The sequence below is a fragment of the Callospermophilus lateralis genome, chromosome 10, assembly GCF_048772815.1.
Source record: "Callospermophilus lateralis isolate mCalLat2 chromosome 10, mCalLat2.hap1, whole genome shotgun sequence".
Classification (NCBI taxonomy): domain Eukaryota; kingdom Metazoa; phylum Chordata; class Mammalia; order Rodentia; family Sciuridae; genus Callospermophilus; species Callospermophilus lateralis.
The window spans coordinates 100,676,053-100,699,752 of NC_135314.1; the positions used below are offsets into that span (position 1 = coordinate 100,676,053).

At 33.9% G+C, this 23,700-nt stretch overlaps 1 protein-coding gene across 1 annotated transcript; it reads right to left on the minus strand.

Annotated features, from left to right (window-relative positions):
• Positions 1–7,042: 7,042 nt before the first annotated feature.
• Positions 7,043–11,064, minus strand: LOC143408816 (claspin-like). The gene is given in 3 exon segments (XM_076868714.1): positions 7,043–9,017; positions 9,138–10,594; positions 10,597–11,064. Coding segments are annotated over 3 exon segments (3,900 nt in total).
• Positions 11,065–23,700: the final 12,636 nt, after the last annotated feature.

The following is a 23,700-nucleotide window of genomic DNA, read 5'->3' on the forward strand; positions in this document are numbered from 1 at the left end:
GTTTTCTCTCTCCTTTGTTAGCATGGTTAATGGTTTTTCAATTTTATTTTATTTTTTCAAATAACCAACTTTTTGTTTTGTCAATTTTTAAATTGTTTCTCTTGTTTCAATTTCATTGATTTCAGCTCTGATTTTAATTATTTTCTATCTTCTACCGTTTTGGGGTTTTGAGACATAATGGTAGGTAATTTATTTGTTGACTTTTTCTTTTTCCTCCTCATGGAATATTTTGCCAAGAATGTTCTATAGTACAGGCTTTCTTGCTGTAAATTCTTTTAGTATTTGTTTATCTTAGAAAGTTTTTGTTTCATCATGAAATTTGAAGCTTAATTTTGCTGGATATAAGATTCTTGATTGGCATCCATTATCTTTTAGAGCTTAGTATATTTTGTTCCAGTTTCCTGGCTTTTAGAGTCTGGGTTGAAAAATCTGCTGACATTCGAATTGGTTTTCTCTATTAGGTAATCTGATTTTTCTCTCTTGCAGCTTTAAAACATCTATCCTTATTCTGTATGCTAACCATTTTTATTATAATGTTTCTTGGTGTAGGTATGTTTTAATTTTGTACATTTGATGTTCTATAGGCCTCTTGTATTTGATTTTCCAATTCATTCTTCATGCTTGGGAAATTTTCTGGTATTATTTCAGTGAAGAGATTGTGCATTCCTTTTCTTTGAATCTCTGAATCTTCCTCTATCCCAATTAATCTTAAATTCAGTCTTTTGATGGTATCCCATAATTGTTGGATATTTTGTTCATGGTTTCTTACAATCTTCACTGTGAGGTCAACTTTATTTTCAAAATTGTATATTTTGTCTTCATTGTCTGATATCGTGTCTTCCAAGTGATCTTGTCTGTTGGTGATGATATCTATTTGTTTTTTTAATTGGCGTACTGTTTCTTTCTTCAAGGATTTCTGTTTGATTTTTTTTTTTTCAGTATCTCTGTCTATTTCTTGAAGTAATCTCTTACAACTTGCATCTACTCTCTTATCTCTTTGTGGATCAATTTTTGCCTGTATCTGCTCACTTAGGTAGTTCTTTAATTCCCAAATCATTTTAGTTATGTATATTCTGAACTCCTTTTCTGACATTTTACCTATTTCATTATCTATGGATTTTATTGTTGTAGTATCTTGGTTTATTTGGGGCACTTTCCTCCCTTGTTTTTTTCATGATGTCTATGGTTCTTCCTCTCTTGCAGTGTAGATCCGAGATAATACAACTTCTGCTCTATTTTCTTATACTGTCCCTATAGGTCACCAGTACCTCACTTTTGAGGGAGAGATCAATATTGCAGCACTCAATGTACCCAATGTTCAGCCATATATCAGTTAGCTTCTATTTTTACATTTAAAGTTTTGTCACTATAATCAGAAATGATGAGTTTGGTCACCTTTTACCATGTAGTTAATAGGTTTGCATAATGGTTTACAGTTTCTAATGGGAGAAGGAGGGACTAGGGATTGGCTGAGATGTTTATGAGTTATGATTTGAGAATGTGGAGGTATTAGATTATATGACTAGTGACAGGGTGATCATAAGAAGTTGGCTGTTAGTAGGAGAAACAAGAGATAGGCAATCCCATGTAAGACTCCATTACCTGAGCAACAGGGTAACTATTAGCACCCCTAGCAAAGAAACCTTTGGGTGGCCTGGCTGACAGGGAACTTGGTGACATCTTACCCGGTCTTTATTGTTGTCTGTTGATAGAAGTGGTGATATCCCAGTTTTGTGGCTATGGCAGCCTCAAGCCTATATATACCTTGATGTTGGGCTGTGGAGCCATGCTTTGGTGAATAAGAAACGCCAATGTGGGGTGGGCCTCTCTTCAAATCTCCAGGTGGGTTGTGGCTGGGTGGTTGGGCCTCTCCTCTGGATCTCCAGGCTGCAGTGTGGAAGGGCTGAGATAGCTATTTTTATACATAATTTATTTATTGAATTTTCTTACATTGTAAATGAAGACTAACAACAGAAGATATTACAACTGAATGTGAGGTTCAGTTGAATGATTGGCAACTGATTTTAAATAATAAGTAAATGAGAATACCAGGCACTGGGGAAATGATAATTTTTATAGTTGTCTTCTAGAATTTGTTATGACATTGGTCTAAGGAAGAACTTAACAAGAATATATGTTTCTAACTTAAAAAATGTTAAATGTATGTATTTTAAAATGGAAGTAAACCTATTTCTATCAGAAATATAAAAGAGCACAAATTATTTATTTTTTATCCATCATTAAGTGATAATTTATATTACAGTTGTATTGATAGAATTCCATACTTCATAAGATTTTATACAGTTAGTTAACTTTCTAGTGTTAATGTCTCTGGCAACTTATAAGAAAGAATCAAGAAAAAAGCAAGAATTTTTTTGGGGGGAGGAGTTACCGGTAATGATTGAATTCAGGGGCACTCAACCACTGAGCCACATCCTCACTCCTATTTTGGACTTTATTTAGAGACAGCACAGTGAGTTGCTTAGCACAGTGCTTTTGCTGAGGCTAGCTTAGAACCTGTGATCCTTCTTCCTTAGATTCCTGAGCCTTTGGGATTACAGGCATGTGTCATGGTGCCCATCCAGAAGAAACAAGAATCTTAATTTTCAATTATTGAAGAAATTGTGGTGAAAATGAATCGAAATAATGCTGTATGTGTTGATTTTAAATTAATTTGTGTTGTAGAAACTAGGTTAACTAATGTAATTACTTACATGAGTTTTGTTTAGGAAGAATAGGGATTTTACACATTAGGGCTGCTATATGAAATGTGGAACCGGTTTAAATTAATGAAAAATAAAATAAAGCTTGATTAAACATACGTGTAATTAGTAACTATATTCTTGTAAACTGTAATTGATTATCTGATTGCTACTGTACCTGATAATATGGTTAGTCATACTGGTAGTTAGGCCTGTGGCTCCATCTTGGTTGATATGAGAAATAATGATAGCTTCTCCCTCCTTCCATGTATATCACTCATCGACTCTTTCCATCCATAAAAACTCAAAGTTATACATTCATTCCTTTGGGATAAAAATTCCTCCAAAGACTGCTTCCAAGTCTTCATATTTGAAGTAAGGACTATTCTAGTGTGAACTAAAGGTCTTTGTGTTGCCCATATTATAGTATTTACCATGATATTTTGAAGCATGTCAAAAAAGATTGTCTAATGTCCCTATTAAACTCTAAAGGGCAAATTTTTATTTAGTCATTTATTGAATTAATAAATATTTATTGAGCTTTATTAATGAGCCAGGCACTGTATTTAGCTTGAGAATTTGGCAGTAATTCAGAAAAATAAACCTCTTACCTTCATTGAGCTTGTAGCATCATGGTAAAGATATGTTAACAACTAAATGAATAAGTAGCATTTTGAGACAACAAGAAATCCAAAAAGAAAGTAAAGCAAAGAAAGGATAAAGGGAACAAAAGGAAAGGGTTCTTTTGACATTGTCTATTTCACTCTTGCATTTCAGAGTTTAATACAGAATTTAGTTTATTTTAGGAAATTGTTTTTAAAATAGATAAATTAGAAAATATATTGTCTCCAGGAATATTATGTTAATTTTCTTAATAATTTATTTTCAATAAGGATAAAACATCAAGTTTTTATGGACTTTGTTGAGTTACTGCATTGAAATATTATTTGAAAAGCTCAACAAGGCCTGACAAAAAGGGAAAGATTAAAGACAAATTGACAGAGACAGAAAAGGAAAGAAGTTTGAACACAGAATACAAATGGTTTTGTTTTTGTTTTTTGTTATGAAACTTCTGCTCTATTTCCCTTTGAATTTTGACATGCAAACCTTACTATTTCTATGGCATTTTTCATCCTTTCTTCTTTGAGCCTTTCTTTTTACTTCCTTATTTTCCTTCTTCTTACTTAAAATATATTGTAATGTTGGTTCATTGATTGTCTTCATGTTTTGCAGTATATCTCTTTTGGTTGATTCATTTGTGGGTTTTGTTTTTGTAATTTTCTGTCATGTGTCAAAACTTTCAAAATCATTATTTCATTGAACTTGAATTTCTACTTCATTGCTTTTTATCATTTACTCTCTTGGAAAACTCACACTTATTCATTTTCTAACAGAGACTACCACATAATTGCCAGTACTCAAAAACTTTTTAAGACTAATGCATACCAAAGATCTAACCCATAGCATATAGAATGATACCATTATAATTATCCTATTTTGTTATGCTTGGTTTTGCACATACCTGATTTCCCAACCAAATGATGAACACCTTGAAATCAGGACAGGGTGCCTAGATGACAGGATACCCAGTTAAATTTGAATGTTAAATATGACAAATTGGTTTTTTTTTGTATAAATATATCATACATCTAAAGTAATTATTTGAATTTATCTGAAATTCTATTCTAACTGATGATCTTAAATTTCATTTGGGTAAATCTGCAGCCTTATTATAGGAATAAGCCATTTTATCTGCAAGTGTCTTGGTAAAATTAGTATATATCAAGTATTTAATGTTAGTAAAATGAGTGCTTTTGGGGGAAAAATGTATAATGTACACAAGGAAAAATGCTCAGAAACCAAGATATTATCAAACAAGCAATAGGAAGTCAGGAAAATCCAAAAATAGAAAAGGGAGTTCAGAGTATTGGAGGACATGAAGAAAAATAAAGTATTTATATATATCTAAATGTTAGGAAATATTGATAATTAGTATCAATCTTCAATTATAACTAACTTAAAAATCTTTATCTCAAGACTTTTATTAGATTATCACATTTGCAAATCATCTTAATATTTCATAACGTATATTGAATAGAGAAGTGAGTTGATTCAGACTTTTAACTTTGGATGTATTTTCTGCATACTACAGACTTTTCTCTATATAAGACATAACATAGGCCGGCACAATGTGCTGGTTCAAAGTAATTCACAACCAGATGAAGCATAAAATTCAGGCATACATAAATTAAGAATTCATCTATTTTGATGCCTTTTTTTTGCCAACTTATACATACTGAAATGACCATATTTCTAGAAAATTAACTTCAGTGTGTAGTAAAGATCACAGTTGAAACGAGAACCAAAGAAATGTGTGTGGCAATTCATTTAATATATCACAAGCATGTGTCTTCAATGTGGGTTGTTGCACTTGATAGAATGAGAATTGGGAATTGTCACTATTGATTGAGGGTCTTGCTATTAAACTCCTAGCAGACAACATCAATGTTAAATATTTTGAACTTTTCGTAGAGTTCTAGAGGTGAATAGCAATAAAAAAAAAAAAAAAAGAAAAAAGAAATGTTGCTTTAGGTAAGTGCCTAAGGACAGAAAATCCCCCAACAAATTTTAAATCTGGTAGTTTGTGGACATGATAAGAACAACAAAATATAAGCTCTGGGGAATTCTTTAGAACAGTTTCTCTCATAATGCTGTCTGAAAACCCTTCCATTGTAATTGGACCTTGCAAGAGTGTAGAACATGCTCACAGTGTACCAAAATATAACTCTGGATCCAATTGCCTTCCTAAAAAAAGATTAGGGTTTATAGTACTGTAGTCTGGTATTAATTAGTTTGATAACTACTAATATTAATTCATTTGTGTATTTTAAACTACACATTCCTTGGATGGGTATTTTTTTCGAAGTCCAGGGAATTTCATTTTAAAAATGTCATCATTTTTCCTAAAAGCATAATTATACTGTCAGTTTAAGCTAGGAAATGTAAAACCCAGTCTCTATAGAAAAAAAGACCATATAAAGGGGCTTATATTCTCAAAACATCTCTTTAAACTTTTTGTTTTTTTTTTTTTTTCAAGACATTGGGATTTATTGAAAAACTACATACATATTAAAACAACTTTATACACATATCCCACATTACAAGATTACAAATATACAAACATGAATTCTGTTAAAGACAGAATCTTGAGTATTAAAAAACTGTAGAAAACCCACACCCTAATTTCATCATTTAAATTGATGTTCCCCATCTCCAAATAAAAAACCGAAACAATCTCATCCAATTTCCCAAGTCCAGCTCCTGAATGAAACTGTAACATTCATATGGAATGTTTATCCAAAGCAGCACTAATGTTCAGGTTTGAGAGGGAAAAGTCAATTTAAACTTCTGAGAGTCCCAGGGTAACTTAAGGAAGTGGGGAACGATGGAATTCTCTTAATGACATTTTTATTAAACTCCATGGTGGTCTCTCAACATTAGTAATGACATATTAAAATGTCCTGAATGGTCAGAACATTATGCTCAACCCAGGCGATGCGATAAATAATGGTTATATTTCTTCTTGTCAGATAAAAGAAGGAGGGTCCGAGAAACAGTGTTTCAAATTGAGAATTTAGTCCCAGGAGAAATCTCTGTGCTCCACAGACTAATAGGGAGACACTGGGTGCAACTCTTTATCTTCATTCCACACCTAAGAAAATTAGGGGTAAGGTATTTTAGAATCTATACCAGTTTAAGTCCTTATTATAAAGGCAACAAAGGTCATTTAGAAATTTGAAGCAGCCTTGGCAGGAAAATGGAAGGGGCAAGCCTAATACAACAGTCCATTTGTTGTTTCCTAGGTCTCAGTTTAAGAAGTCTCTCCTTCACTGAGTCCTGGTCACCATGGTAGGGATCTGCAGGTGTGAAGGAATCATTCTTATACTTGTGCCACTTTCTGTAATTTTCTGCAGCATTATGCTTCCTTCCTCCCCCTCTTCCTCCTCCAACCACCTCTATCAAAGAGGTGTCAACCCAAGAAGCTGCTAGAATATAATGTTAAATGTTTAATGAAGGAAATGAGACTTCAATCAAATATTACATAAGTCGATGTTGGGGACACTGAAGAATTAAGATTAGTGGGCAACCCAAGAAATAATATTAGGAAAAGGAAAAGATGTCCAGAGCCATGTAGTAGAAAAGCTGGAATCTTTGTTCATAATCATAATGCATTAATTATGAAGGAAGGAGAGTTCATCAGTATGAGCATCAATTCCAACCTTCAGTGTCAGAAACTTCTCAAAATAGTCTCAGCATAGGTGTTGGCACCCTTTATAGTGTTAGCTTTCTAAATATTTGAAGATGCTTCGCTTCATTCCTGGGGTGCTATCTTCTGTTCTGAGGCGCTTAGGAAAAGGGGATGTGATTAACGATGGACCTCTTCTCTTCACCTGAGGCTTAGATGATTCCATTGCTGCCTCAGCCTTGACAGGAGAAAGTGTATGAAAGACAAAGTTTCTTGAATTTCGGGGAGCACTAGGGTTGCAATCAGAAAGAGCAGCCAGTTTCTGAAGCACAGCTTTGGGCTGGTTTAGCAGCGAGCCTGTCTTCAGCTGGTGAGCACTTCCAGGTTTGATGGCTTCAAAAGGATCACTGAGTGGAGGCTTTGATTCCTGAATAACCACAGGGCGTTTAGCATTCTTCTGCAGTGCTTTTGCTGTAACTTTCTTGGCTAGCATCATAAATTGACTGTCTTCCCCAGTTTCTTCTTCTTCTTCTTCAGCTGTAATTTTCCCCTGCTGTGCCTGGTCTCGAAGCCATTGCTCTCGTTCAATACGCTCCTTTCTCCATTTGGCTTCTGTTTCATCAAGCTGTTCTTCAATCTGATCATCATCAGAGTCTCTGTGGAACAAGTCCATCTGGGAAGCATCATCTATATTTTTCCATCGGAATTTTCTCGTTCGCCCAGGACCATCACTGTGCAGATCCCCATCAGCAAGGTACCTCTCTTGGTATAAACGTAGTTTTCGTTTATCATCATCCAACATTGTTTTCATGTGTATTTTCTTGATTTGACTTTGCAATTCCTCATCAGAAGGAAGTACTTCATCAATTACATCCTCTTCATATTCATCAATATCTTCCCCATCATACTCATCTTCACTTCCCACGTCACTTCCTGACACCTCTGCCTCATCCTCCAGGTATTTCTTCAATCTCATTTGCCTTTTCAACTTCTCAGATTGCTTCAGGAGTTCTTCCTCATCATCTTCATTTCCAGAGTCACTGTGTTCCTCTTCATCACTATCAAATTCATTTTCATTTGGGACAAGTTGAAAGTCTCCAAATTCTTCCTCTTCATCTTCTTCCTCCCTGTCCGTTGGGAAAGAACCTGAGCACAGAGCAAGCGCTTCTTCCATTGGATCAACCTTGCTGTTCTCCTTTTCCTGCTTACTCAATTCCAGCGGAGTCAGTGAGGAGGCATCCTGAGAAGTGAATTTTCCAGAGCAAAGATTTAGAAGTTCCTCCATGTGCTCTTTCTTGTCACTCTTACTGCTTTGACATTTTTCAGACTGAGATGCAAACTTCCCAGTACACAAATCCAACAATTCATCCATGTTGGCATCCATGGCATTCTCATCCATACTGGCCAATGGCAACTGAGGCTTCAAAGGTTGGTACTGATTTCTGTGGTTTCTAACATTTAAGAACCCATCTGCATCCAACAGTTGGCTCTGAGTGTCATCTTCTAAACAGAACTGGAAGTCTCCTTCTCCTAGGAAAAGTGTCTTAGGTTCTGGGGAGGTGTTATACAGATCCTGGGAATCCTCTATGGGAAGTGAAGGCTCAGACAGTTTCCCTGAACTCTTAGAAGCTGAGCTGACCAAACTGGCTCGAAATAGCCCAGGGGAAGGAGATCTGAATCCTCCTGCTATAGGGAGAAAACTGGTCCCTCGGCCTGTTTGTCTGTTGCAAGGCTGATAGGATGGAATTGTAGAGCCAATCAGCTCAAAGCTGCTATTGTGGCTGCTCTCTTTTGTTAACAATGAACATGAATCATCTTCATCCAGTTTACTGGGCTGTTTTCCTGAGTTTTCATCTGTTTCTGACTTTTCTTCAGTAGGAAAATAACCCATCTTGGAAGAGTTGTCCTTAAATAGAAGTAAGGTAGAATCTGATGAGAGAGGCTTGGGAACAGAAAGAAGATCGACAGACTTGCCAATTTCACTACCGCCATCAATATTATCTTTGTCCATTTCTTTCTCATCTTTGAGTTCTAGATCTTCACTACCAAGAAGGAATTCTGTGTTCTCTGGATTGCCTTCTTCCTTCTCCTCCTCCAGTTCCTCTGCTTCTTTCTCTTCCTCTTCCTCCAGTCCCTCCACTTCTTTCTCTTCCTCCAATTCCTCAGCTTCTTTCTCTTCATCTTCCTCCTCTTCTCCATCTTCCTCAGACTCATCCGTCATTTCTTCCTCCTCCTCCTCCTCTTCCTCAAACCCATCTTCGTTATCTAATTTAAACAATGCTTGGCGCTTTTGGCGCTCCTCAAATCTTCGGAGTTTCATTGCCTCTTGCAGTTTAGCTTTTAGCACCTGCAACTTTTCACCTGGTTTTGTGTGGCTTGCTCCATCCAGTTTCTCAGCTGCCAAAGTCACGGGTACCACATCTGCCTTTAGCTCTTCCCTTCCATCAGTGCTCAAGTCTTTCACTATGATGTTCACTTTCACTGTTTGGCCAGCCCTGGGCTTGGTTGTTGGATTAACATGCTTCCAGAAACGCTGCTTTAAGGCTTCCAGTTCTCTGTTGGTTCCAGGTTCATCAAGTATCACAAAGGAATCTTCATCAGCACCCAACCGTGGTTTAATGGAAACATCTACTCCTAACTGCTTAAGTCTATCCAGAGTGAATTTTCGAACTTTTTCAGGTGGCACAACTGCCGACTTAGTTTGCTGCATGGGTTCTTCCACTTTCTCTTCTATTTCTTCAGTCTGTTTCAGGTCATCTACTCCCTCCAGGGCATGAGATTCAGATGCCACTAGCCCTCCAATCTGATAATCCTCACTGGCCTTGTTCCTAAGGAAGCTGCTTTCCTCCTGTGACACTGAGCTGTCCCCAGGTGAAGATCTAGCATCACTCTGCTTCTTTTTCTCCAGAACTGCTACTTCTTCACTTCTTATCAGATCTTTACTGCAAGCTTCATCTGACCGAGTAGTGATTTCAGGTTCTTTTGAAACCACAGTAAATGCATTAATTTCTCTTTCATATTCTGCACCAGTTGTGTGCTCAGAATCTTTGCTATGGTGGTCACCATTCATTTCAGTTATATTTGTAGTGTCTATAATTTCTTTGTGATGGCTTGGCTGATACTTTGATGACTTCAGAAGTGCCATGGCATTTCCCTGGCAGGTGGGTCTGGGTTTACGTTTGAAGAAATCATGAATAGTTTTATTCTCAGGCATATGATATGGAAGATTAAGTGCAGATTCTCGAATAAGGCGCTGAGTCTCACTATGCAGTTTTTTTAATGCTTCCTTACTTAACTTGGCTGCCTTTCTTTCCTTCTTCATGATGCCTTTTGATAACTCACTCTCTTCTTGTTGCAAGTCTAAAGATGCTTCCTTTTTCTTGTGATTTTTTACTTTGTTTTTCACAGCTGCCCTTATTGATTCTAATGACTCTTCATCTTCCAATGGAGAGTTATTTTCCTCCTCCAAACCCGTTTCAAAAAGGTCTTTATCGGCAAGAAGACAGCCACTGTCATTAAATGAATGTTCTACATCATTTTCCTTATTTTTTATTTCCTTCCTTTTTAGCCGTCTAATTTTTTCCATCTTTTTCTCCTCTTTCTCAAGTCTTCTCTTTGATTTTATTTTTGTTTTTCCTTCTGTACTTCTTTATCACATATGGGCTTTTTGGAAATCTTTCTACTGATGGTAAATTCTACAGAGTTTCCAGATTGGAGACTCAGTTCTAAGCAAGATGTCACCTGAGTTTCAAGAGTTTCCTGATACGAAGACTCCTCCATATCACTTTCATCACTGTCTGCCACAGTTTTGTAAACCCTTTTAATTTTTCCACTTTTTCCAGCATATAAATTCTCTTTATTTTCCTCAGCACTGTCATAGGTAGTTTTTTCTGGAGAGACATTTGTGTATTCTGTTTCAGAATCACTGTCTTGTAGCACCTTCTTGCTTTTCAATTTTTTACTCACAAATATTTCTTCATCTGAATCTTTTTCACTCAAGGACCTAGTTGTTTCACAGCTACATTGTCCACTGTCAGAAGGACTGTCTGCTTCTTGTGAAATGAGTTTTAGATCATTAATTTCTAGATGAACTTCAGAACCCACATCGCCCGCCATGAGTCCGGCCTCTCCAGCGTTCTGTTCCGGATGACTCGGTTCCCAGTTCCCTCAGCCTGGGGACAGCAGCTCCCGCCGTCTCCAGCCGGGCTGCGACGTTCGAGCTTTCACGCCCAGCCACAGTGGATGCCCCACCTTCGATCTAAACTATTTGTTAATATAAATGATTCAGAACATTTTTTAGATATTAGTTAAAAACATAAAAAAACTATAATGAGTTTTTGATGTATATAAATATTACTAATTCTCAAGCTGTGTCAGTAAAACATAATCATACTTTTCAACATTGTTTCTTGATCACCGTTCTAAAGTAGCAACAGAAGCCAGAATCATTGCAATTAAAAAACAAGAAATTATGGGGAACAGAGGATGAGGAGTAGGAGACAGAAGGCTCATGCACACAAAGAAGCAGCTGAGCAAATGAGGAATTCTAATGCAAAACATCAAGTTAAGTTTTACTTCCCTCTTGTTATCTACACCATTTTCTTATTTTTAAAGTTAAGTCTCTCTCTTTCTTCAGTCCACGTATATGGTTAACAGATCTTCGGACTTTACAAGTGTTCAAGCTTAGGTATGATGCTAGTCTTCTAACCTCAGTCTTAATCTTTCCAGGGGAAAGTTGTTTACTAAGATTAAGTTATATATTGAAATCAATTAAATAATGCTAAAGAGGGCCCTCCTGTTACTATGTTAAAAGTAATGAGACAGGTTTATGTGAAAAAGAGGCCTATAAAAAAATCCTATTTCCGTCTACTACATCTTCTTTTTTATTTATACAAGCACACAGACTCTCTCTTCCCCTTTTTTTCTCTCTCTTTGACTCCCTTTCTGTCAACACATCTCTGTCTTCCTCACAGACATATACAATTTTTCTTTCCTTACACTTAATTCCTACAAACTCAATTACTATTAAATAGTCAGAAAGATACACATAACTTACTGAACAAGATGTACCTTAAAGTGATATTTTAAAGTTGTATTACTGATCATGTCCTAGGGAAACTATTCTCAGTCCTCAAACAATGTAAATTTTTCACCTACTGTAAAGAACCATTTGACTTGACAATATCTAATAAAGGTAAACATGTTTACATACTAATTGAAGCAATTTTACTGGTAAGTAAAAAAAAAAAAGTATTTGTCAAGCAGAAAAGAACACCAAATTACATACAAGATGTCTAGTACAACATTTTTCATGAATATATAAATTGGAAATGATCAACTATATATTAATAATGGAATGAATAAATATATATATATATATATATATATATATATTAATAATGGAATGAATAAATATATTGTGCTGTACTCAATACTAAAACACAATGAAACAAACTCAAATACTGAAACACAAAAATTTCCACATTGCAAACAAATAAGTTTCAACTGCCACAAAACAACTATAAATTTCATACATATAATATCACTAAAAGAAACAAGACACAAAAATGGACTATAAGTTTGGAGAAAGGTTTAAGAGGGGGTGGCAAGAGGTTTTATTAATTTGAAGTTAGATTAAAAGAAAAAAAAAGTCTAGTTTAAGGTGTTACAATCTGGATAGTGGAGTAAGTAAAGGACAATTGGGGAAAAGAAAAGAGCTACAAGAAAGGCCACTGAGCCTAGTGTTCTCTGTTATATGGAAGAAAGAAACCTCCTAACCAGCCTGTGTACTTTCAGCTTTCATCTGTTTACATCTCACTACAAACATTGGTCTTCTTCAACAAAGTTTTGCAGAAATTTAGGGCTTTTCAGAGTACATTTAATATTCAAATAAAAAGTAAACCACCTATGAGAATGCATGAGCAGAGGCATAGTAAAGCTATGTCTTTCATAACAAACTTTTCAATCTAGTACTGTAATCATCCTTCAATATCCATGGGCAATTGGTTCCAAGACTGAGAATACCACAATCCATGGAAATGTATCCTAGACAACTGTAGACCACAGTTGCCCTGTTATACTGTGGATTGCCTGAAGCAGTCCCTGTCTTTGTGTTGTAGTGTCCCTTGTCAACCTCTTGCCACCCCCTCTTAAACATTTCTCCAAACTATTATAGAGTGTACAACACCAAAAGTGAATCCTAATGTAAAAGTGGATCTTGAGTGAAATGATCTCTAAAAAAAAAAGGGATTTAGCAATTATTAAATAATACATACCATTATGGTATGGACTGTTAATGGTGGGGGGGCACAAATGAATGGGGACTGGGAGTGTATAGGACACCTTTGTATTTTCCTCTTACTTTTTCTACAAACAAAACTTCTCTAAAAAATCAATTTTAATAAAAACATTTAATGTATTCTGGCATTTTAATTTTATCATTGAACTTAAAATATGGAAATCTTCAGGATCAATACCAGTTAAATAAAACTTCCTGTGATTATTACCCTCTCTTCACACAGCCTTCTTCCATTAGAATAGTTCAATCCATAGCTTTCATGCATCCCTAGTCTTCAAGTTCCTTCAAGTATTTTCATAATCAAGTCACTTGTCTTTTTCTTTAATGTTCATCCTCCCTTTTATTATGCAATGTACTTGAGCATTGCTTCATGACTGTCATGCTCATGATTATATGCACAGAAAATCACACAGCAGATGATACATATTGAAAATATCAGCTAACCATAAGATTTTCTATAATAACTTCATTCATTTAGTATATGTAAATTAAATGATTACTCCTCAAAACACTAATAATTTAAGAGATGTTAATGATCAAAACAAACTGAAATACCTGCTTTATGGAACTTTTATTCTTTGTGTAAAACAGAAAATAATTTCAACTTATTTATCTTATATTTTATGTTTGAAAGTGATATGTATTTTAGGAAAACAAATAGAACAAGGTAATGAAAAGTGAGAATAACGAAGGGAGTAAGAGTGTAAATATGAAATTATAATTAACTATATCTGTAAATACAATGTGAAGTTTGTTAAAAACTATAGAATAGATGAAGAAGTTAGTACTGAAGATCTGTGGAGAGAAAATTTCAGTTAGAAGAGCCAATGCACAAATTCCAAAGTAAAGCAAGCTTAGTGTTTGTGAGACAATGCAAACAAACCAAGTGTTATTAGACCCATATGAGCCAGGATAGGCTAGTTACAAATGATGTTACAGAGTTCCATTTAGTACATATTTCAAGAGCATATTTGCAAAGCTCAATAAATTTTAATGCTTTGGAGTTTTTCATTTAAGAAAAAAGAATACACTAACATTTTTTTTTTCTGCTGAATTCAGCAAGACTGAGAATATTTTTACTGAATGAATATAAAATATTGAAAATACTTGTTTACCAGATAGTGATATCTTATTGGTACTATAAATTTAAGTCTAGAGAAACTCATAATAATTATTTTCATTTCACTATGCATATTTCATCATCTACTAATACCTTCTTCAATGCATTTGCTTTTGGTCAGAAAATACATTAAAGTTTTGTTAAATAAAAATATTGTTTATAAGATAAGAATTATAGTAAATTTACTTAGAAAATAATCTATTATAAAATGTTGAGTTACCATCAACAATAAAATGCAGGGGCTGGGGATGTGGCTCAAGCGGTAGCGCACTCGCCTGGCATGCGTGCGGCCTGGGTTCGATCCTCAGCACCACATACAAAGATGTTGTGCCCGCCGAAAACCAAAAAATAAATATCAAAGAAAAAAATTCTCTCTCTCTCTCTCTCTTAAAAAATATGTTAAAAAAACACAATAAAATGCAAATAAAACTTGAAATTATTAATAAAACCAAACAGAGTTTTACATAGTCCACAGGCCATAGGGAAATAAATTTAAAAGGTCACCATGGTACATTTGGAACAAAGACAAATTTTAATAACCTCTATAATATAGAACTCTTAAATAATGCAAAGAAAGTGTTATATATTTTCAAACTTTCATATGACTCTTCTCATAATCACACTTTTAAAAAAAGTTGTCTTTTATATTGAATTGTGATGATGTAATGAGTATCTTGACCATCAAATTCAAACGTTCAAAAAAAAAAAATCCATCCTGATTATGAATTAAGGAGGTACAGTTTTTGTATTCATTGGTTATTTATTCAGATGAGAAAAACATTTTAATAGAATTGGAAAGTTATTTGATTATTATTTTTCATACCAGATCATCACGTGATGGGAATTAGGGTGGGAAAAAAAAACATACATTCATGTGTATGAAAGAGAAAAGAGGTCAAACTTCTCCTTTTATGAGGAACCCTCTCCTGAAATAAGTAACTCACAATATAAATCTATTTATGAGAACAGGGATCTTATGTCTTGACCACTTCCTAAAGGTCTGACAGTTCTACACTATTACACTGGAGATTAGGTTTCAACACATGGACTTTCTGAGTTACATTCAAATAATAGCACCTGGTAAGGAAAAGGTACAGACCAGGATTTGGCATTAGGATACTCAGACCTTAGTCCTCTAATTAGTACCATAATAGATCACTTGATTATTATTAGGATATTTTCTAGACATATTGGAGGGGACTAGATGCCAGTGTCTAATCTAAAATTAGACCACTCTGTCTGAGATCTTAACTGACTTCTTCTATGACAGGTCTATTATATGACTACTAACAAAAGCAGACTTATCATCTTCTTTATAGAAATCATCATCTAGTTAATGGTTCAACTTGTGGTACAGCCAGAAGACTTGATTTTATATTTTTTAAATTAAATACAGTATTTAGTCAGTTTAATCAAATCAAGACAAGGTAAAAAGTATGAATCATTTCCCCCATTTCTTTATTCCTTCCTATGACTTTAGTGGGGTTGATATTGGTAATGTTTTTAGAACAATTACTTCAAATCATCAGCTATAATTACATTTTGGTATATCATTTATTTGTTATTCTGGAATTATAAGCATTTTGCCTGTTAATGCTATATAGATATTATTATGTTACACAAGTAATTATTCACATACATTTTGGTTATTGTATTAGGTAAACTATTGAATGTAAAATTAACATCCATGTTAATCATTACATAGAATTATTAATTATTACTAACTATTAATTATTAATGGTATAAATAGAACTCCTTTTATTTTTAAAAAAATTAATACAAATATTTGAATAATTACTTCATTTATATTGAAAAAATATGCATTAAATTAGTAGAAATTATGATATAGACAATGAAGTTTAATTTATATTTAATGATTCATTTTACCCATTCCATAGCAGAGAGTACAGTGGTAGATTTAGAACAATCCAGTAGGCTCTACAGTTGAATGATACAGAATTTTTTTTTTTAACCCAAGGATTGAATGTTCAGAGGTGCTCAACCACATTCCCAACCCTTTTTATTTTTATTTTTATTTATTTATTTTTTTTAATTTTGAGACAGAGTCATGCTAAATGGCTTAGAGTCTGCTAAGTTACTGAGGCTGGCTTTGAACTTTCAATACTCCTGCCTTAGCCTCTCAAGCCATTGGGATTATTGGGGTGCTCAGAAGCAGATTCTAGAAAGTGTATTCTAGGGATAGACAAAGCAAACTCAGGATGAATTCTCACCAGAGAAATCCATCCAACATCTCAAAATATCATTTATCTGGAGAAAATAGAATCAATATGAAGAAGTTCAAATCCACTGAAAGGGAAACAGGAAAAACTATCCCATTTACAATAGCAATAAATAAATAAATAAATAAATAAATAAATAAATAAGGAATCAAGTTAACAAAATATGTGAAAGAACTTTATAATGAAAACTAAAGAGCCCCAAAGAAAGAACTTAAAGCAGACCTTAGAAGATGGAAAGATCTACCTTGTTCTTGGATAGGCAGAATTAATATTGTCAAAATGACAATATTAATTGTACTATACAAATTTAATACAATTCCAATCAAAATACCAATGACATTCCTTATAGAAATAGAAAAATGTTAGGAAATTCATCTGGAAAAATAAGAGTCCCAGAATAGCTAAAACAATTATTAGCAAGAAAAGTGAAGCAGGTGGAATCACTATACCAGACCTTAGACTATACTACAGAGAAATAGTAACAAAAACAGCATAATATTGGCACCAAAATAGACTAGTAGACCAATGGTACAGAATAAAGGACACAGAGACAAACCCACATAACTATAGTTATTTTATATTAGACAAAGGTGCCATAAACCTACATTGGAGAAAAGATAGCCTCTTCAACAAATGGTGCTGGGAAAACTTAATAGCCATATTCAATAAAATAAAATTAAACCTGTATCTCTGACCATGCACAAAACTCAACTCAAAGTGGATCAAAAACCTAGGAATTAAATCAGAGACCTTGCACCTAATGAAACAAAAAATAGGCTTAAATCTCCATCATGCCAGATTAGGCCGTTACTTCCTTAATAAGACTCCAATTTTTCAAGAGTTCAATCAAAAAATCAATTAATGGGATGAATTCAAAGTAAAAAGCTTCTTCTAAGCAAAACAAACAATCAGTGACATTAATGGAGAGCCTACATTTTGGGAGAAATTTTTTTACCACTTGCACTTCAGATAGACCACTATCTCTAGGATCTATAAAGAATTAAAAAAGCTAAACACCAAAAATAAAAGATTAAAAAAATAACCCAATTAATAAATGGGCAAAGGAACTGAACAGACACTTCTCAGAGAATGATACACAATCAATCAACAAATACATGAAAAAATGTTCAACATCTTTAGCAATTAGAGTAATGCAAATCAAAACTAATCTAAGATTTCATCTCATTCCAGTCAGAATTGCAGCTATTAAGAACACAAATAACATGTGCTGGCAAGGATGTGAGGGAAAAGGCAAACTCAATTCTTTTATTTGTTTTCTGTGTCTACTATGTGGATTGTTAACATGAATGCTATATTGTTGATATTGCATTATCTCAAAGAACTGTCCTATAAAGTCTCTCTCAATGAATTCACAAGTTTCTGCTTCAATTAATTTTGAGAAATAAAATAACCAAATCATTCCTTAGTTTTCTGATGCCTCTGCAAAATGTATAGTTCTACTGATCATAGAGGTCTTGAAAGCGTTTGGCACATAATCAATAATGTTTATTTAGTTTATCAGGTGCTTTATCTTCCAAGATAAACCACAGTCAGTGGTTTAGATCTAATTTATGGAATCTTATCCAAAGGAAGATAACTAAACCAATGAAATCATATTGTGTTCATGGTCCAGATGAAACGGAGAAATTGAGAGAGTATAATTAAACAAATAAACTTGAAATAAACAAATAAACTTGAAATTCCAACTTGAAAATATTCACATAATCATTAAAGGCATAAAGACAAGGATTTATAATTAGAAAATATCCTAATAATCCCTGGCATCTAATCCCCTCCAATATGTCTCCCCTGGAGAGGTCTTTATGGCTGCCCACAACCACATGTCTATGGACACAGGCTTTCCATGGATCTTCTTTATCACAAATGACTCCACTCAGACTGACACATAATGGGGGTACCATCCATTTGACTCTGGGAGAGTCTTAGGCCCAATCTGCATCTGTGCTTTACTGATCCTGAATGTGAATTGCTGGAACCTGCTTCCCTCTAATGTGATCTCAAAGCATTGCTACTAAATTACTTGGCACCTGTTTACCACTATGCAGCCTGTGGGTCCAGACACTGTAGTGGCACACAAATCCCCATCCTGGTTGGTGTAGTTCACAGAAGTTTTATTTGTCACTGTGATGGGGATAGTATATCTGATACACTGCCTTTGCTGGGGTCCCTGGGATGTAATGTTGAATGTTCAGTAAGGACTAACACTCCCCAAGAATGATTATCATCTATGTCGGATTCACCCACTTCTCTTGTCAGAGGTTACATTGAGGTATTTTCAGTAACTTTCAGTTAACAGCAAACCCTCTATAATTTTTTTTTCTATGCTTATTACTGTAGTAACACATTTTAAGGTATTATCTCTGGATTTATTTTTTGCTATCTAAAGGAGGGAAGAAGCTGTGGTGATTTAATGTCTTCTAAGGAAGAGGGCTAACTGTGTTCTCTACAAAATGTTTGCCATTATTGGCATGTGATTTGGTCCACAATTGTGGTTAAATTGCTTTACTGTGTCTCTTTTACTTTATTGGATGTTCCTGTCACATTGAAATTCAGTCTGCTTTTCTTTTTAGCTCTTGTTGCTAAAAAGTAAGCTGAAGTGGTTTTCCTCTACCTCTATATCTGTTTCTCCTCCCCTCAGTCTCAAACTTCCCATATAAAGCTTTAGAGTATTTATTTACTCTGTTAACCACCTCTCTGGTCAGCCATTCTTTCACTGATTCATTTCTGGACTCTGAAGTGTTTGGGGGTTGATCTCCTCTGCCATTTTTAATTTTATGCTTTCTTTTTTAGTTGTAGTTGGACCCAATATCTTTATTTTGTTTATTTATTTTTATGTGGTGCTGAGGTTTGAACCCAGTGCTTTGCACATGCTAGGTGAGTGCTCTACCACTGAGCCACAACCCCAGGGCCTAATTTTATGCTTTCTATAGGAGATTTACTAAATACAAAAGGACACAGACAATTTATAAATAGAATGATAGAAAAATATCTCTCTATCTAAATACAAAATGATACAGAGAATTTGAAAATAGAATGATGGAAGTAAATATATTCATAGCAAATGTGAGTAAAAAAGATGAGGTATCAATTTTAATAACTCTAAAATAATATTATTTTTTAAAATGTAAGGAACATATAATAGTATATAAAAGGTATTTAGAATTGAAATTCATTTTCAAAAATATGCATATAACATTTTAAAACTATATAAGGTAATACATGATAAGTATGCAGGGAAATGATAATTTAGTAGTGGCAATTGATCTTTTTTTGTAGTTGGTTTTTGTGTCACTGGGGATTGGACCCAGTGCTGCTCTACCTGTAAGCTATATTATAAGCCCTTTTCATTTTTTTAAATTTTTTTTTTGGGGGAAAATGTCTTCCTAAGTTCTGATCACTGTCTCCAAGTGGCAGCCTTCTGCCTCAGCCTCCCAAGTTGAATTACAGGAATTGAATTACAGTTGAATTACAGCCATGTGCCACTGAATCTGTCACAATGGACCATTTTAAAGCACCTTTTGCAAAAACTGATTTAGATTAAATAGATAAAAGCATTCAAACAAGACCTAAACCATACTAATCATTGGAGTTATTTATTATATATACATAGTTTCCAATACCAACCAAGTAGAACTACACATTTTTCTCTAAGAATTCATGAAATCACATAAATTTATATTATGTAGTATATAAAACATTTAGTTTCAAACTTTAAAATATTAAAGATACTTTAAAGATGCCTTAAAGACAATAACCTAATAAAATAAAAAATAACAAATGTAAGTTTACAATATTAAATATACCTTAAACTAAATCTGTATATTAAAAATAAATGTCTTTAAAATAACAAATTTGCTGGGAGCAGTGGTGTATGCTTGTAATTTAGCTAAAAGGGAGGTTGAGTGAGAGGATCACAATTATGAGCCCATCTTTGGAAATTTAGTGAGAATTTCTCTCAAAATTAAACAAATAAATAACTAAAATAAATAATAAGATAGTGACATAGTAGTTCAGTGCCTTAAGCTCAATCTTCAGCACTGGATAAAAAAAATTTAAAATAGAGTAAAAATTATTAAAATAGAGTAAAAATCCATGAAATTATTATAAAGTACAGTATTTTGTGAAAAGGGTAGGATGAGTATCATGGAAACTGAAATATGATTACAAATTAGTCACACTACAAAATATTTATGTCTATTTCTAGAAACAAAATTTTTGATTTAAGATATTTTCTATTTTAACATTGTTTCTTTTCTTTTGAGGAACTATAACACAAATATATAATCAATTTTTTATGCGATTTCTTGAAGAATAAGGGGAGTTATTAAGTGTATTAAAGAGATTTTCAATGTAACTTAACTGATCCTTGCATATTTCCTCAAGCTAGACCAAGAATAGAATTCTTAAAATCCCACTCTTCTGATAATAGTAATGAATCCAGAAAGTCAGAGGTTAAGACGAGTAAATTTCATTAATGCAAGTGAAAGTCTAGCAGTACAACAGAAAAAATAATCCAAGATTTTTCATGAGATCCCCTTTTCCCCATTTTTATCTCCATTAATGAAATAACTATATATAACTCTTTTATTTTCTGAGTCTGGCTTATTTTACTTACCATGCTGTTCTTCAGTTTTATGCATTTCCCAACAAATAACATAATTTTGTTCTTCTTTTTGGCTGAGTAAAACCCCACTGTGTATATATACCACACTTTCCTTATACATTTGTTTGTTGATAGGCATGGAGGCTGGTTGCACAACTTGGCTACTATGAATTGCACTGCTATAAAAGTGGATGTGCATGAGTCCCTAAGGTATATTGACTTTGGATCATTTGACTACATACAGGATAGTTGTTCGTGGACAGTATGAAGCTTCCATTCCTGGTTTTGTGTAAAACCTGCATGATGATTTCCATACTGACTATGCCAACAATGTCATCAAAATTGTTTCTTTTGCTAGTTTGCTTCCTCTTCAGCATTTGATATTATTTCTGATATTGCCATTCTAAAGGGAGTGAGAGGATATCTCAGGGTAGTTTTGATTTAAATTTCTGTAATTGCAAAAGATGTTGAACATTTTAAAATATATAATATATTTAATATATATTTATTTTTTAAAAATATATATTTATTTACATTTATTTATATCAGTCATTTGTTTTTCTTGCTTTGTAAAGTGTCTGTTTATTTTATTTGACTTATTGATTTTGTTACATTTTCCAGGATTCAATTTTTTGCTCTTTATATATTCAGGATATTAGTTCTTTGTTAGAATACTAACTAGCAAAGATTTTCTCCCCTCCTGTAGTGCCGCAGTCTGGCTGGGCACAATTCAGGAGCCACTTGTCAAAAGAAACTAACTTTATTTTTAGAACCACACATGCCAAACAAAGCAGCTCCTCCGGAAAAACCCTCAGAGTCCAACTGCCACCACCGGCTTCCCACAAGCCACTCTCACACCCACCAGCCTCTCCACCTCCCACCATCCTCCTGCTCTTGAGGCCGATTGACTGGGTCGCATGGGCGGAGCCAAAAAAGTCCCCCAATGAGCAGCTCCGTGGTCTGAAAGGGCAGGGAAACAGCCCAATGAGAATCACCACAGAGGAGCCAATCAGATAGATGTTGCTGGGGCCGCTGTGAGCCAATCATCAGCTGGCAGTCTGGAAGTTTGCTGGCAGCTGGAAGTTTGCTGGGGCCCCTTCGTCGCCTATCAACACTGTAGGCTCTCTTTTCATGCTTTTAATTGTTTCCTTTGCTGTGTACAAGTTTGCTAGTTTAATTCCATTCCACTTACTGTTTCTCAGTTTTATTTCTTGAGCTTTAGGAATCTTGGTGTCTACCTCAGTATGTTGGCTTGTTGACCCTGTGTCTTCTTCTAGAAGTTGCAGTATTTCTAGATTAATTCCCACATGTTTGATACAGTTAGAGTTGATTTTTGTGCAGAGTGAATGAAACTGATCTAGTTTTATTTTTCTATGCATGAATATTTAGTTTTCCCAGCATCATTTGTTAAAATAGTTTTCTTTTTCTCCAGTGTTTTTACCAACTTTTCCAAGGATCTAATAACTATTTATGTAGTTTTTGTCTCTGTATCTTCTATTCTATTCTGTCATTTGTCATGTGTGTTGTGATACAAATACAATGCTGATTTTGTTACTATATTTCTACAGTATAATTTAAAATTTTGTACTATGATGCTTTCAGCTTTGCTGTTAATGCTAAGAAATACTTTTATTTTTCCATATGCTTTTTAGGACTTTCTTATTTAAACTTCATAAAGAATATTGTTACATTTTGATAAGGACACAATTGAGTCTGCAGATTATTTTTGTTATCATGACCATTTTGAAAATTTTATTCTACTTATCCATGAACATGGTAGATCTTTCCATCTTCCAAGATTTTCTTTAATTCCTTTCATCAGTGCTTTATAAGCTTTATAATTTTTATTATAGATGTCTTTCACCTTTTTAGTTAAATTTATTCCTAAGTATTTAATTTTTTGGAGTTCATTGTGAATGTGATAATTTTTTTCTGATTTCTTTCTTAGCAGATTTATTATTGGGATGTGAGAGACCTAGTTTTGTTTTTCCATTGTGTATTCTGCTATTTTGCTGTATTTGTTTAACATGTGGAGATTTTGGTGGAAATTTTTAGATTTGTTTTTTATTCTTTTGATATACAAGATTATTTCATCAAGAAACAGGGATGTTTTGACTTCTTATTTGTATCCCTTTAAATTCCTTCACTTGCCTAATTGATCAGGCTAGAGTTTCAAAACAATATTGAAATGGAGTTGTGGGAGACAACATTATTGTCTTTTTCCTGTTTTTTAAAAAAATGTTTACACTTTTTATCCATTCTGTCCCTAGTTTCTCTGGTGTATTTTAACATGAATGGGTGTTATATTGTACCAAAACATTTTGTTTTTCTGAATTTGTTGAGATAACCATGTGATTTTTATCCTTAATACTCTTTTTTTAAAATATTATTTATTAATTATAGGTGGACACAATATCTTTATTTTATATTTATGTGGTGATAAGGATCAAACCCAGTGTCCCATGTATGC